Source organism: Palaemon carinicauda, chromosome 34 (assembly GCF_036898095.1).
Source record: "Palaemon carinicauda isolate YSFRI2023 chromosome 34, ASM3689809v2, whole genome shotgun sequence".
Lineage (NCBI taxonomy): Eukaryota > Metazoa > Arthropoda > Malacostraca > Decapoda > Palaemonidae > Palaemon > Palaemon carinicauda.
Window position 1 is genome coordinate 22,433,761 of NC_090758.1, and position 13,501 is coordinate 22,447,261.

The window sequence follows — 13,501 nt, forward strand, 5'->3', positions numbered from 1 at the left end:
ATTCCTGGCCGGTCACAAGCTCTTGTCTTTGTGTGATTTCACCTGGGGCTCTGATCCCGAGGTCGTTAAGAGAATCCAGACATTAATGTATCAAGAATTTATATGGCTTATTTGAATATGAAAAACACGTCTAAATGTGCAAATTATATCATATATATATATATATATATATATTTATGTATATATACATATATATATATATATATATATATGTATATATATATACACATATATATATATATATATATATATGGGTATATATATATGTGGTGTATATATTATATATATATATATAATGTTTAAATACTTCATAAGGAATCTTTGTGGCGACTATAGTACGTTTTGAAAAGAAAAGAAAATATTACATTGAGAAATTTTCCAGCATGTTCGTCATCGTATCCCGCCATCTGTTTAGAAATATTTGAATTTTGCAAGAAATTCACCAACTTCCAAAATCCCATGAATTTTCATAACTTTTCCCCATAAGTTAACATCGTTCAGCACCAACATGATAACACTGATCGTTCAACAATTGCAAAGAAATCACCAACGTTCCCAAAGCTAATAGACGTTCCCTCATTAGACAGTTTCAAGGTTTTCCGGAGAATAATAAAATCTATCATGCATTTCTGGTATTTGCAAAGGAGCAGCTGAGTTGAACGTTGATTACGTCTTCCCTTCGTTGGTCTCTTAGGAAAAAGAGATATGTGTATTATCATTCATGTTGCAGAATAAGAAGATAGGCTTTCTTGCTTAATGGTACACTCAGGCACACTTTTCTATCTTACATCTCATGCTATTGTATTTTTAATCTTTTATAGTTTACATACGAAAAAAATAATTTAATGCTGTTGCTGTTCTTGAAATATTCAATTTTCTAATAATTCTATATTTCTATTGTAGTTTATTTCTTTATTCCCTTTTTTCACTGGGCTATTTATCCTTTTGGAGCCCTTGGGCTTATAGCCTCCTGCTTTTACAGCTTTCTGTTTAGCTTAGCAATAATAATAATAATAATAATAATAATAATAATAATAATAATAATAATAATAATAATAATAATAGTAATAATATTTCAACAAGTATCTCTCCAACATTTTTCCAGACAGATGATATCAATCAATAGAAGATTGGATCTTATTAGTGCAGGAGATTATGAGGCCGGTCATGGAAGATTAAATTCCAATTTATTCTCAACCAAAGGGATTAAGTCAATATCATAAGAGATGAAATCTTGCTCAGGCCTTGAAGGATCCAATTCTCTTACGATCGACGCTGTTTTCAGTGGATCCCCTTTTAGCCGCCGTAGGCACTAATGGATCCTACCAGTTTCCTTTTAGTGTGATGTGATGCTTTCAGGAAAGAGAGAGAGAGAGAGAGAGAGAGAGAGAGAGAGAGAGAGAGAGAGAGAGAGAGATGTATCAATAATGATGCTAATAACATTAATTAACTCTTTAAGTCCACCCTTTGTTTTATGAGAAACTTTAAAAATTCCTTTTACTATGTTGTAGTAATAGTACATACCAGACCTTTTTACTCCTGGGTACTTTTAAAAAAATTCCAAATTAGTGAAATAATTGCATGCGATGAAGTAACCAGTTTGGGGGGCCTTCAGCGAGTTTAGGCGGACCATGCTCATCCCATATGGGATCTCTTGGACCTTAACGGCAAAGATTTTAAGTTTGTACTAATGTTGATTCGCCCACAAATCATATGGTTATTATTGATAAACAGTTTTTTATAGTTCCAATGTATAACAGAAACATGTATATGGCTTAACAATTTAATTAGATAAGAAATACGTTATAAATACAAGAAATTACAATATACAATAAATACAAGAATACTATAAAAATACAAAAATTCTATGAAAATTGACAAAATATACTAAACCTTACTCATAATTGAAAAAAAAAATAGAAACATGTCATGAAGCTTAGCTAAAAATCTAGGGAAAAAGAGCAAAAAAAAAAAAATACTTAGAAATCTTATGGAACAGAGCAAAGGAATTTCCACTTTCAGTGAGGCAAAGGGCCACCTTGCACTCCTCACACATCCAGCGGGATCTGTGGATGTAGCCTGCAGTAGAACACAACTTGCAGGTCTGCCTCATGTTGTGTAGGGTAGTGGCATCCTGGTGTAACCCTGCATTTGGCTCAACTGCCCGTTGTCCCCTTTTTGGCAAAGCGACATCCCTGGTGCCAGGAGAATTCCTAGTGATCTTGAAGTTCGAGGTCTTGAAACTCCTCAGCTAATTTGAGATATCTAGTCAGAAGTCCTTGAGGGGCTTTGGGTTCTCCAGCAAAGCAAAGCACTCCATCTTATACAAAATCCAAGCCTTGCAGATTATCAGGTTCAGGAGGTAAGCCAAGAGCCTCATGTAGTACCTCTTTGCTTTGAAGGGGGTCTTGTAGAGGTGTGTAAACATGTCACTTTTGTCGATGCCACCCATGCGGTTGTTGTACATATGGATGGCAGATGGGCATGGAATGGGAACCTTCCTCTTTTGTGCCCTGTCGTAACAGTCCACTGTTCCCATGGGCTCAGTGGACAAGATTGTAACAATCCTGTTGTCCTTCCATCTTGCAACGAGGATGCTATCAGTAGAGACGTAGTCCAGTTTGCCCCTTTGTGTCGTCTTCTTGCTCATCTCCTTCACAGACTTCATGGGAGGTTGTCCAACTCGGTTTTCCCTGGCAGTTCCCACATACCGGCATCCATACTCCGATCTCGGGTACTTAGCCAACCCTATACTAGTGAAGTAGTTGTCTTCATACACTGCTGCGTGACTGGGGTCCTTGATGGTCTTGACAAGGGAGACAACAAAATTGGAAGTCACAGACATGGCTTTTTCCTCTCCAGAGAGCAGAGTAAGGGGGCTCACAAAGGTTGTCTCCCATTGCTACATAAGAATATCATGCAAAAAGCCATCCACGATGGAGCGGCAGAACAACTTGTAGCCCCACTTATCAGGCTTCTTGGCTACATACTGGCGAAGGTTACCAGCCCTTGTGCCCTTGTAGGCGACCATATTTTCATCAATGGAATGGATGGGAATCTCGGGAACTTTCAGGAACTCTCTGGTGACCTTGGTGAAGGGGACTCGCACCTTGAAGAACTGGTCATTTTCATTGAAGTGAAGTGATGCTTGAATGGCCTTGAAGCGGTTCCTGGACATGAAGTCTGTAACCTGAGGAATCCTGGTCTTCACGGCCCAGAAGTCGATGATGTTAGGGAGAGGAACCAGGCCCATATACACGATGAGGCCTAGGAAAACTATGAGATCCTCTTTTGACATGTGGAAGTTGCTGCCTACATATTTCTGTCTTGAGTACAGGTTGGACTGGTAAACGATGTGTTCCCACACTTCAGCTATGAAGAAGTGAGAGAAATACTCGTAAGGTTCCTTCAAGAAGGCTGGCTGTTGATGAATGAAGTCGGGCAGGGGCTGGATGTCAATGTCGTCCTTCTTCTATTCATCAACACGAGGCCTCTTAGGGTTAACTTTCACCTTCCTCTTCCACAGGCATCTTCTGAGGGACAACAACATTGATCCTGCAAGCTGAAACAAGAATAAAGTAACATTAGTGAAACAGCAAATGAATCGTGTGTGCCGGTGTGCGTGCATGCTTTTGTGTTTGTGTGTGAATGCAAGTGCATGTGTATGGATGTGTATGTCAGTGAGTATGCATGTGTAGGTCAGTGAGTATGCATGTTCATGTCAGTGAGTATGCATTTGTGTGTATGTGTATGTCAGTGAGTATGCATGTGTGTACATGTGTATATCAGTGACTATGCAAGTACACAAATAAGTTTTAAAAATACCTATTACCATCGCCATCAAATTTCAGGGGAATAAGAAAACTATCCAATGTGGAATCCGACTACTCTATCTTTAACTGCAAATTGCTGGTGGTCCACTTGGCTGTTCGTCACTTTTGCCACTTCTTGGAAGTTACGCCCTTCGTTATTAGCATGGACCACATATTTCTGGTGCATGCTATCACTCGTTGGTCTGAAGCGTGGTCTGCTCTTTAACTTCGACATTTTTCTGCCATTGCTATATACAATTTTACCCTTCAACACCTCAATGGGAAAATAAATCCTATTGCCGATGCTCTATCAAAATCACATTGGCTCCCATCCATCTGGGATTGGATTACAAAGCTCTGGAAGAGGCCCAACAAAAAGATACATGTACTAAGCATGTACGACATCCTGCATATCTCTCTGTTAGGAAGACGTCCCTCTTGGTGACTCAAACCTCACTTCCTCTGTGATGTTAGTATTTTGGGACCTTGACTGCGGAAACCTTCTCCCATGCATCGATAGGTGTTTGATTTCATTCATGGTCTTTCACATTTACTGAACAGTCACTGAAGACAAAGTTCATTTTGCATGGCATTACTAAGGATGCTAAGGTTTGGGTACGCACCTTAATTCATGCCAAGCCAAAAAAGTACATTACCACACTGCTTCAGGAGTGGGCCCTTTTCCTCAACCACAACGGTGCATTACCTACATTCAAGTAATGTTGTAGGTCCCCTACCCGCATCAGAAAGACTTTGTTACCTGTTTACTGTTATCGACCACTCCACTCAGGGGCCTGAAGCCATTCCGATAGAACTGCAATGTCCGCCTAATGTAATTATGCTTTACTCTTAGGATGGTTGGCGAGATTTGGTATCTTGAGCATATCCCTTCTGATATGGGTACTAGGTATCACCCTTCATCAGACAACAGCATGCAACCTTGCGGCCAACGGAATGGTTGAACGTCATATCCTTACCTTCAAAGAAGCTTAGATATCCTTCTGAAAGGACTCCAGCTGGTTTACCCAGTTTCCCTGGGTCCTTCTTGGACTCAGAACTACTCCTTAAGACGTCCAGGATATCTCGGCAGCTGAAATAGTGTACGTTGATCATCCCTGCCAATATTTTTCCGTCTGCATCCTCTTTGATAATCTCCAGCGACTACATCACATAGTGAAAAAATTTACTCTATTCTGCCTGACTCACAGGCCCCCAGTTAAGTAACACATATTGACTGGACTTAGCAGCACACGCTTTTCTGTGTAACGACCGTAGCAAGCCACCGCTAACACAAAATTACACTGGCTCTTTCCTCATGGTGTGTCGCAGGCCTAAAACCTACGTATCGATTGCCAGATGACCCGTCTACAGTATGCCTCTCAAGAGCAGGCACTCATGTTTCATATATATGTCTTTTATATCGGTTAGCCATGTACTGCAAGTATTTCATACCCGTTCCTACAATGTAACAGTATTTCTGTTTTTTTTTTTTTTTACATATATTGTCACTACCGCTCTCCCCTCGCACTGATAACCTGTTTATGCCTGTATTTTCTTTCATTATTGTTATTATTATATTGCTGTTCCTGGCTGAAACAGGTTACATATACTGTATACTCATGCTGCATCAAAATAATGATATTTGCATTCGATTCGTCTCTAAGTCACCTCCTATTTACTTTCTTGTACATTCCTTAATGTATTAGATTTCAATAAATGCATTGAAATGTGATTCCTATAATATGTATGTAAGTTTGTTTCTTTTCCCATGACTGTTCTATATCAGTATTTTGTTACCAAATATTGATATCAAAGATTATAGATCAAGTTAAAGAAAAAATAAATATTCCTTTATGCTAACTAATATTTAATTGTTCGAATGAGTTTGGCAGAATTCCCAGACCTTTATTTTAAGGTATCTATCTATCTATCTATCTGCCCACTATCAACTTTCATATTCCATAGAGACAAATACTTGTCCTTCCCTACATCTCTGCAACACCAGATAATCTCTCTCTCTCTCTCTCTCTCTCTCTCTCTCTCTCTCTCTCTCTCTCTCTCTCTCTCTCTCTCTCTCTCTCTCTCTCTCTCTCTCTCTCTCTCCTGAAAATATCTAAATTAATTTTGATCTATTAGTCACTTTTTAATCTGCTACTATTATTAAAAGCAGATTTAACCATTTTCAATTGAATATTAAAATATCTAAAATTATTACTAGACAATAAAAAAAACTCCAGCCTCCTTTCTATGTGCTCTATGCTCCGATTAGCTGAAAGGAGCATTAACTTAAAGCAAAGAACATCACACAGTCACAACTTTTATCTTCAGATGGCTACTAATCATATTACCTCGTCTAAGACAAGTCGTGAAGACAGTGAGGGAACTACTTGGCTCTCGCGAAGATCCTGAAATAATTGTTTATATATTTTCCATATATTTTTATGTTGTGTACCAACCGTGTGTCACACGATCGTATATAGTTCATTTTGTGCATGTATCTTCGCTCTCCCTTCGCACTAAAAAGAACCTGAAAAATCATGTCTGTTTTTCTCCTCTGTATCAGTGTCAGTATTGAAACATGAAAATTCTTGTTGCTTTGAGATTTTGAATATAAGGAAGAGTGTTCTTTAATAAACTAACTCAGTTGCCCTCATACTGCCTTTGAGTTCACAACCTTCTCTTGGCCCGTTACATTGGTGACCCCGGAAGTCGACTCGCTCCCACCTCCTTCCACACCCACCTCCCTCGCCCCTCCATCGTTGGTACTATGGCGGACTCTACAGAAGTTGGCGCTGCGGCTGCTCCATTGAAACTTTCATCGTTCGGCAGCGGAGAGGCGTTTACTTGGTTTCAGCGTGCAGAAGTCCAGTTTCGCCTTAAGGGCATGACTCGCTCAACCACCAAAGCAGATTATGTTTTCGCGGCGATACCCGAGGACACCTTCCCGGAAATATCAGACTGGCATTGTGAATAACGAGACACCCCAATAGCGTACGACAACCCTCAAAACACTCTTTCTGGAGCAGTACTCGCCGTCGCCAGCCGCCCGTATAGCAAAGCTTTTCCAGCTCTCGCAACAACCGTTGGAGGACCAAAGGGTTTCCCTTGCCCTCAGGGAAATGACCAGTATCGCTTGCCTTCAACCTGCTGCAGACGGCTCTCCTCGTGAGGTGAACCTACTTCGTGCTCTTTGGATACGCCGTTTACCCGGACATATAGGCGCTGCCACACCCGATGTCAATAGTTTACCCATAAAGGACTTGATGACCAAAGCCGATGCCCTTATGGACAGCCACTTCCAGACCTCCATCAACGCCTCCACCCCTGAAGAAGAGGATGCGTATTCAACGTCAACCGAAGCTGACATGAATGCCGTAGGACATACACGCCTACCCCGTGATGTGCCGAAGCAGCGACAAAGCCACCCACCACCCACCAATCACTCGTGCCCCAACAAACGACTTCTAAAGCAACTTACTACCTCCTATCTGCCGCAGCTTTGCTACTACCACTTCAGATTCTGGGCAACCGCGAAGAAATGTGCCGAGGATTGTCAGTGGCCAAAAAACGTGTAAGTAGGCCATCGCTCGTGGCGGTGGCCTCCTATGTTTCTAATCTTTTCTTTTTACATGATGCAGAACGGGCGTGCAATTTTTGGTAGACACAGGTGCTTGTCGTTCTCTTTTGCCAAGGAAACTCTTCAAGACACGACGTAGTCTGTCTACATCTGGCGACGTTTGCTTGGTAGCTGCCAGCGGATCTGCAATACCCACCTATGCTTATGAGAACCTCACATTATCATTTGGAAACAGTAAATTCAATTGGAAGTTTCTCGTTGCTGATGTCACATTGCCAATCCTCGGTGCGGATTTCCTCTCTTATTTCCACCTTCTGGTCGATGTCGCCCACTGACGATTGGTCAACGCAGACTCGTACTTGTCGACGCCTCTTCAACCCGCCCCCTCTAACCTCGCTCTCCACATTAGCGCACTCACGGATGCCTACGCCCACCTTCTCACATCGTACCCGGAAGATTTCCGCAACAACCGTTGGAGGACCAAAGGGTTTCGCTTGCCCTCAGGGAAATGACCAGTATCGCTCGCCTTCAACCTGCTGCAGACGGCTCTCCTCGTGAGGTGAACCTACTTCGTGCCCTTTGGATACGCTGTTTACCCGGACATATAGGCGCTGCCATACCCGATGTCGATAGTTTACCCATAAAGGACTTGATGACCAAAGCCGATGCCCTTATGGACAGCCACTTCCAGACCTCCATCAACGCCTCCACCCCTGATGAAGAGGATGCGTATTCAACGTCAACCGAAGCTGACATGAATGCCGTAGGACATACATGCCTACCCCGTGACGTGCCGAAGCAGCGACAAAGCCACCCACCACCCACCAATCACTCGTGCCCCAACAAACGACTTCTACAGCAACTTACTGCCTCCTATCTGCCGCAGCTTTGCTACTACCACTTCAGATTCTGGGCAACCGCGAAGAAATGTGCCGAGGATTGTCAGTGGCCAAAAAACGTGTAAGTACGCCATCGCTCGTGGCGGTGGCCTCCTATGTTTCTAATCTTTTCCTTTTACATGATGCAGAACGGGCGTGCAATTTTTGGTAGACGCAGGTGCTTGTCGTTCTCTTTTGCCAAGGAAACTCTTCAAGACACGACGTAGTCCGTCTACATCTGGCGACGTTTGCTTGGTAGCTGCCAGCGGATCTGCAATACCCACCTATGCTTATGAGAACCTCACATTATCATTTGGAAACAGTAAATTCAATTGGAAGTTTCTCGTTGCTGATGTCACATTGCCAATCCTCGGTGCGGATTTCCTCTCTCATTTCCACCTTCTGGTCGATGTCGCCCACCGACGATTGGTCAACGCAGACTCGTACTTATCGACGCCTCTTCAACCCGCCCCCACTAACCTCGCTCTCCACATTAGCGCACTCACGGATGCCTACGCCCACCTCCTCACATCGTACCCGGAAGATTTCCGTCGAGAACTTCGCCAAACGCCCACGGTTCCTGCCTAGCACGGTATTTATTACCATATTAAGACGACGGGACCACCAGTCTTTGCAAAATTTAGACGTTTGGCACCGGAACGATTGGCAGCCGCCAAACAGACGTTCGCAAAAATGTAGGAAATGGGCCTTTGCCAAAAGGCCTCCAGCCCATGGTCGTCACCCTTACACATCGTTCTGAAGAAAGACGGCTCCATCCGTCCGTGCGGGGATTACAGGCGCCTGAACATGCAAACAGAACCGGATCACTACCCCTCCCAAACAACGCCGACGTGACCTCCTACCTGCGCAAAGCGAAGGTTTTCTCTATGCTCGACCTCCTGAAGGGGTATTATCAGTTGCCTATGAACCCAGATGACATCCCCAAGACTGCCATAACCACTCTGTTTGGTACTGTGACAGGCCGAGATAAAGGTTAGAACTCAAAGGCAGGAAGCAATCAACTGAGTAGTATTATTAAAGAACACTCTCCTTTATATACAAAACCTCAAGGCAACAGTAAAATACATGTTCGAGAAATGACAATGTTACATAGGCGACACATAGACATGTTTGTTCTGGTTCTTTTTAGTGCGAGGGAAGAGCGCAGATACAAGCATATTATATACAAAATAATTTATGTACGATCGTGTGACACACGGTTGGTACATGGCTCCCCCCTTAAAAATGACATACTTTACATGTTAAATAGGGTGCCCTGATCTAGAGAGGTGAACTGTAGGCGGGGCATCTGGCAGTAGATAAGCAGGTTTTAGACGATCAATGGAGACCCAGTCTTCTTTGCCTCGAATGTTTAGTAGGAATGCTTTCGGACTGAGTCGGATCACAAGGAAAGGACCCGTGTAAGGGGGTGTTAGTGATGGCTTGGTAGTGTCATTGCGCAGGAAGAGGTGCGTTGCAGAGTGCAAGTCTGTGGCTATGTGATGCTTCGCTGGGGGCTTGTAAGTCTGGCGGCATGGAGTAAATTTTCCCACGACATGACGTATGCACTTGAGATCGTCGGAGGAGGTTGTAGAAGGAAAAAACTCGGCAGGGAAGACCAACGGGTCGCCATACACCATTTCGGCTGCCGAGACGTCGAGGGCGTCTTTTGGAGTGGTCCTTAGTCCCAGGAGGACCCAGGGAAGCTGAGTAAACCAGTTGCAATCCTTGCAGCGGGACATCAAAAGTGCTTTGAGGGTACGATGAAAACGTTCAACCATTCCATTAGCAGCGGGGTTGTAGGCCGTTGTCTGATGTAGGGTGATGCCCACGAGATTCGCTAATGATGTCCACAATTGAGAGGTGAAAGTGATTCCCCTGTCAGAAGTAATATGCTCAGGGATACCAAATCTTTAAATCCATCCAGAGAGTAATGCAGATGCAGTTTCCATGGGAATGGCTTCAGGCCAACGAGTGGAGCGGTCGATGACGGTAAACAGGTAACGATGTCCTTGTGAAGTGGGTAGGGGGCCTACAACGTCGACGTGAATGTGTGCGAAACAACGCTGAGGTTGAGGAAAGGTGCCCACTCCTGAATCCGTGTGTCGATGTACTTTGGAGATTTGGCAAGAAGTACAGGTGCGGACCCAATCCTTAGCATCCTTAGAAATGCCGTGCCAAATGAACTTCGCCTTCAGCAGCTGTGCCGTAGAACGGTATGAGGGATGTGAAAGGCCGTGAATGAAATCAAACACCTGCCGTCGCATGGGAGCAGGAATCCAAGGTCGCGGTCTATCAGTACTGACCTCACAGAGGAGGGTGGTGTTGGAGTCGTCGAGGGGGAAGTCTTCCCAACGGAGGGACGTGCAGGATGTCCTACATGCTTGATACTCTGGATCCTGTCGTTGGGCTTCAGCCAGGGCGTTGTAATCCAATCCCAGTTGAACGGCAGCCAACGTGTTTCATGAAAGGTCATCGGCAACTTTATTCATTTTCCCGAGGAATACGAGTGTTTTTTAGGTCACATGAGAAAATTATGACGGCATGACTTTTAATGATGAGGGTTTTGTTGTTTAAATCCTTTTTACGTTGGAGATTATTGTCAATTATTACTAGAAAAGAAATTTTCATATTTTTTTTCTTTCTTTTTTTAACCAAAATAAGACTCTTCTTCTTGTTTCTAATGATCAAATAGCTATTAAGTATGAAACTTTGAAAAGAGTATATTATACTCCATGATATATTGATATAAACATTGTAGAGGCTGTGTAGTATAGTAAGTGCATTTGTTTTAGCAAGCAGTGTTAGTTTTCTGGAAGCGTAGTGAACACTCGAGATACTGTATATCCTCAATAAAAATCGGTTTTATGAAATGGATAAGAACCCAAAAAATTAAAATTATTGAATAATCTAAAACCAAAAAAAAAAAACAATAAACTTATCATTCAAAAAACCTGTTCATTGAACGACAATTTTGCTCAAGAATCTTTGAGAAGAATACATTTCTGATTTGCAAATGCACACTTTCATCTTCGTGAGCCATTACCAGTTCACTACAGAATAAAGGCCTCAGACATGTCCTTCCACTTGTGTCTGTTTATAGTCTTTCTATACCAGTACAAATAACCATACTTTCTTAGCTTGTCAATTCATCGTTTTTTCTTTCTTCCCCTTCTTCTTTTGCAATCTCTAGGGACTCATTCTGTTATTCTTAATGTCCTTCTATTATTTGTCATTCTCCTCATGTATCCTGCCTATGTCAATATCTTTTTCTTATGTGTTGTTAGAGTATCCTCTAATTTAGTTCGATAACGTATCCAATTTGCTGTTTGTCTATCTTTTATTACTGTTACCGTCATTATTATATCTTGAGCTTTCTAGGTTGGTGTGAACTTATTTTCGATGGTTTTAGTAAGTCTCCTTTTAATGAGTGGAAAGATATCAATAATGTTTCGGTAATTTCTTCATCCAAAGTAAAATCATTAGCAATGGGATACTTTTAACCTTTTTGTCAAAGTATAAACTAAAATTGGTTTATAAAAATACATTAATTATACCTTCTTAAAGTCCTATTCACCTGGGAGAACCTTTAGCCCGTAAAAGAATTGAAAGTCCCCAGGAATCTCTCTCTCTCTCTCTCTCTCTCTCTCTCTCTCTCTCTCTCTCTCTCTCTCTCTCTCTCTCTCTTTCGCCATTCACTTTCCGCTTTTGTATTCTCTGCCTTAAAAGTTTTCATTAGTTTCCGGAGGTTTTCGGAATTGGGAAAGTTAAATTCAACATTACGTGAAATATGAGTTTATAAGACAGAGTTAGAAGGATTTATCTTTTTTGTATACATTTTTTCTAATATTGTCCACAGCTCAAAAAAGTTGAATATTTTGAAGGATAAAAAGCTTAATCCCAAATCCTCTATTGGCTAAAAAAAGATCACTTAATATTTTTGTAATAATTATTTTTTTGTGTTAAACTAAAAAGGATGAGAATTTTCTTTTTACGCCAAATAAACTACGTTCCTATTATCTTATGCTGAAAAAATAGAAATATATATTTCTTCATTTCTTCAACGTGGTACTTACAAGATAAGAATTGGTTAAAGTTTATTCACGGACTTCAATAATTCCCTATAGAAAAAAAAATCCTAACGGAGTATTATTAATACATAATTATGAAGAATTAATTAATTAGTAAATTACAGACGAGTCCTCTTTGAGGTTCCAAAACGATATACCCCTGGGTGGACAATTGCATTCCAACCATCGATGAAATTAACTTCAAATATCTACTTCTAATTGGTATTTTGGTCGTTTTAGAATTAATTAGGAATTGGAGATTGTGATGTGAGTAAATTCGGACACGTTTTATTATTATTATTATTATTATTATTATTATTATTATTATTATTATTATTATTATTATTATTATTATTATTACTTGCTAAGTTACAACCCTATATCGAAAAGCAAAATGCTATAAGCCCAACTAGTTTACACTTGAGTTTAAGCACAAATTGGGTGTTTTGATATTAATAAGGTTCAATAATCCTTTGATAAAATTTCTTATGATAATGTTATAACTATATGGTTTCATATAGGGCCTTGCAATAAATGTTATGAACCTATTTGTTCCATTTAAATCTGGAATTGAATTTATTAATATAATGACATTCTAAGGAATGTGATTATGAATAGATAGAATATAATTTCTATGCAAAACATAAAGTAAACGACGATGCCACGGACTAATATCGAGATCATGATTAAGGAATTCGATATACAACAAATTTTTGTTCAATATATCAAGATAGGACTCGGCAGCTGAAATATGTTATGAACGACTTAAAAAAACTTTCAAGTTAGATTAATAACCAAAAATCTTAAACGACCTGGCTGAGCGTTTTTTTTTTTTTTTTTTTTTTTTTTTTTTTTTTTTTTCAATCAAAGAACCATACCTAGCAAAATTGGGTACCACAATTTTCCTAAATCCCTTATAGATAGATTTTTGTGTTATGTGCATGTGTTCTTTGTGTTTTTTCGATTTTTTGGACATTCCAATAGAGACATCTCGTAAAAAGCTTATGTTTCCAAATTCATTATACATTTTTTTTTGGATAAATCCATATAAAAAAATAGCTGGTTTTCGAATAATAATGACCAAATGAGTGAACTCGTAGACAGTAAGGATTATTTTAGTAAGCAAATAATGGACCATTACTATATTCTCTCTAGTTTCTTTAT

General features: G+C 40.7%; 1 protein-coding gene across 1 annotated transcript; it reads right to left on the reverse strand.

Moving 5' to 3' along the window:
• Positions 1-2,269: 2,269 nt before the first annotated feature.
• LOC137626758 (piggyBac transposable element-derived protein 3-like) lies at positions 2,270-2,845 on the reverse strand. Its single transcript, XM_068357761.1, has one exon. It carries the CDS (start codon positions 2,843-2,845, stop codon positions 2,270-2,272), a length of 576 nt encoding a protein of 191 aa, XP_068213862.1.
• Positions 2,846-13,501: the final 10,656 nt, after the last annotated feature.

Coding starts and splice junctions, on each gene's coding strand:
- LOC137626758 (XM_068357761.1), bottom strand. CDS start 2,845: ATGTCTGTGACTTCCAATTTTGTTGTCTCCCTTGTCAAGACCATCAAG.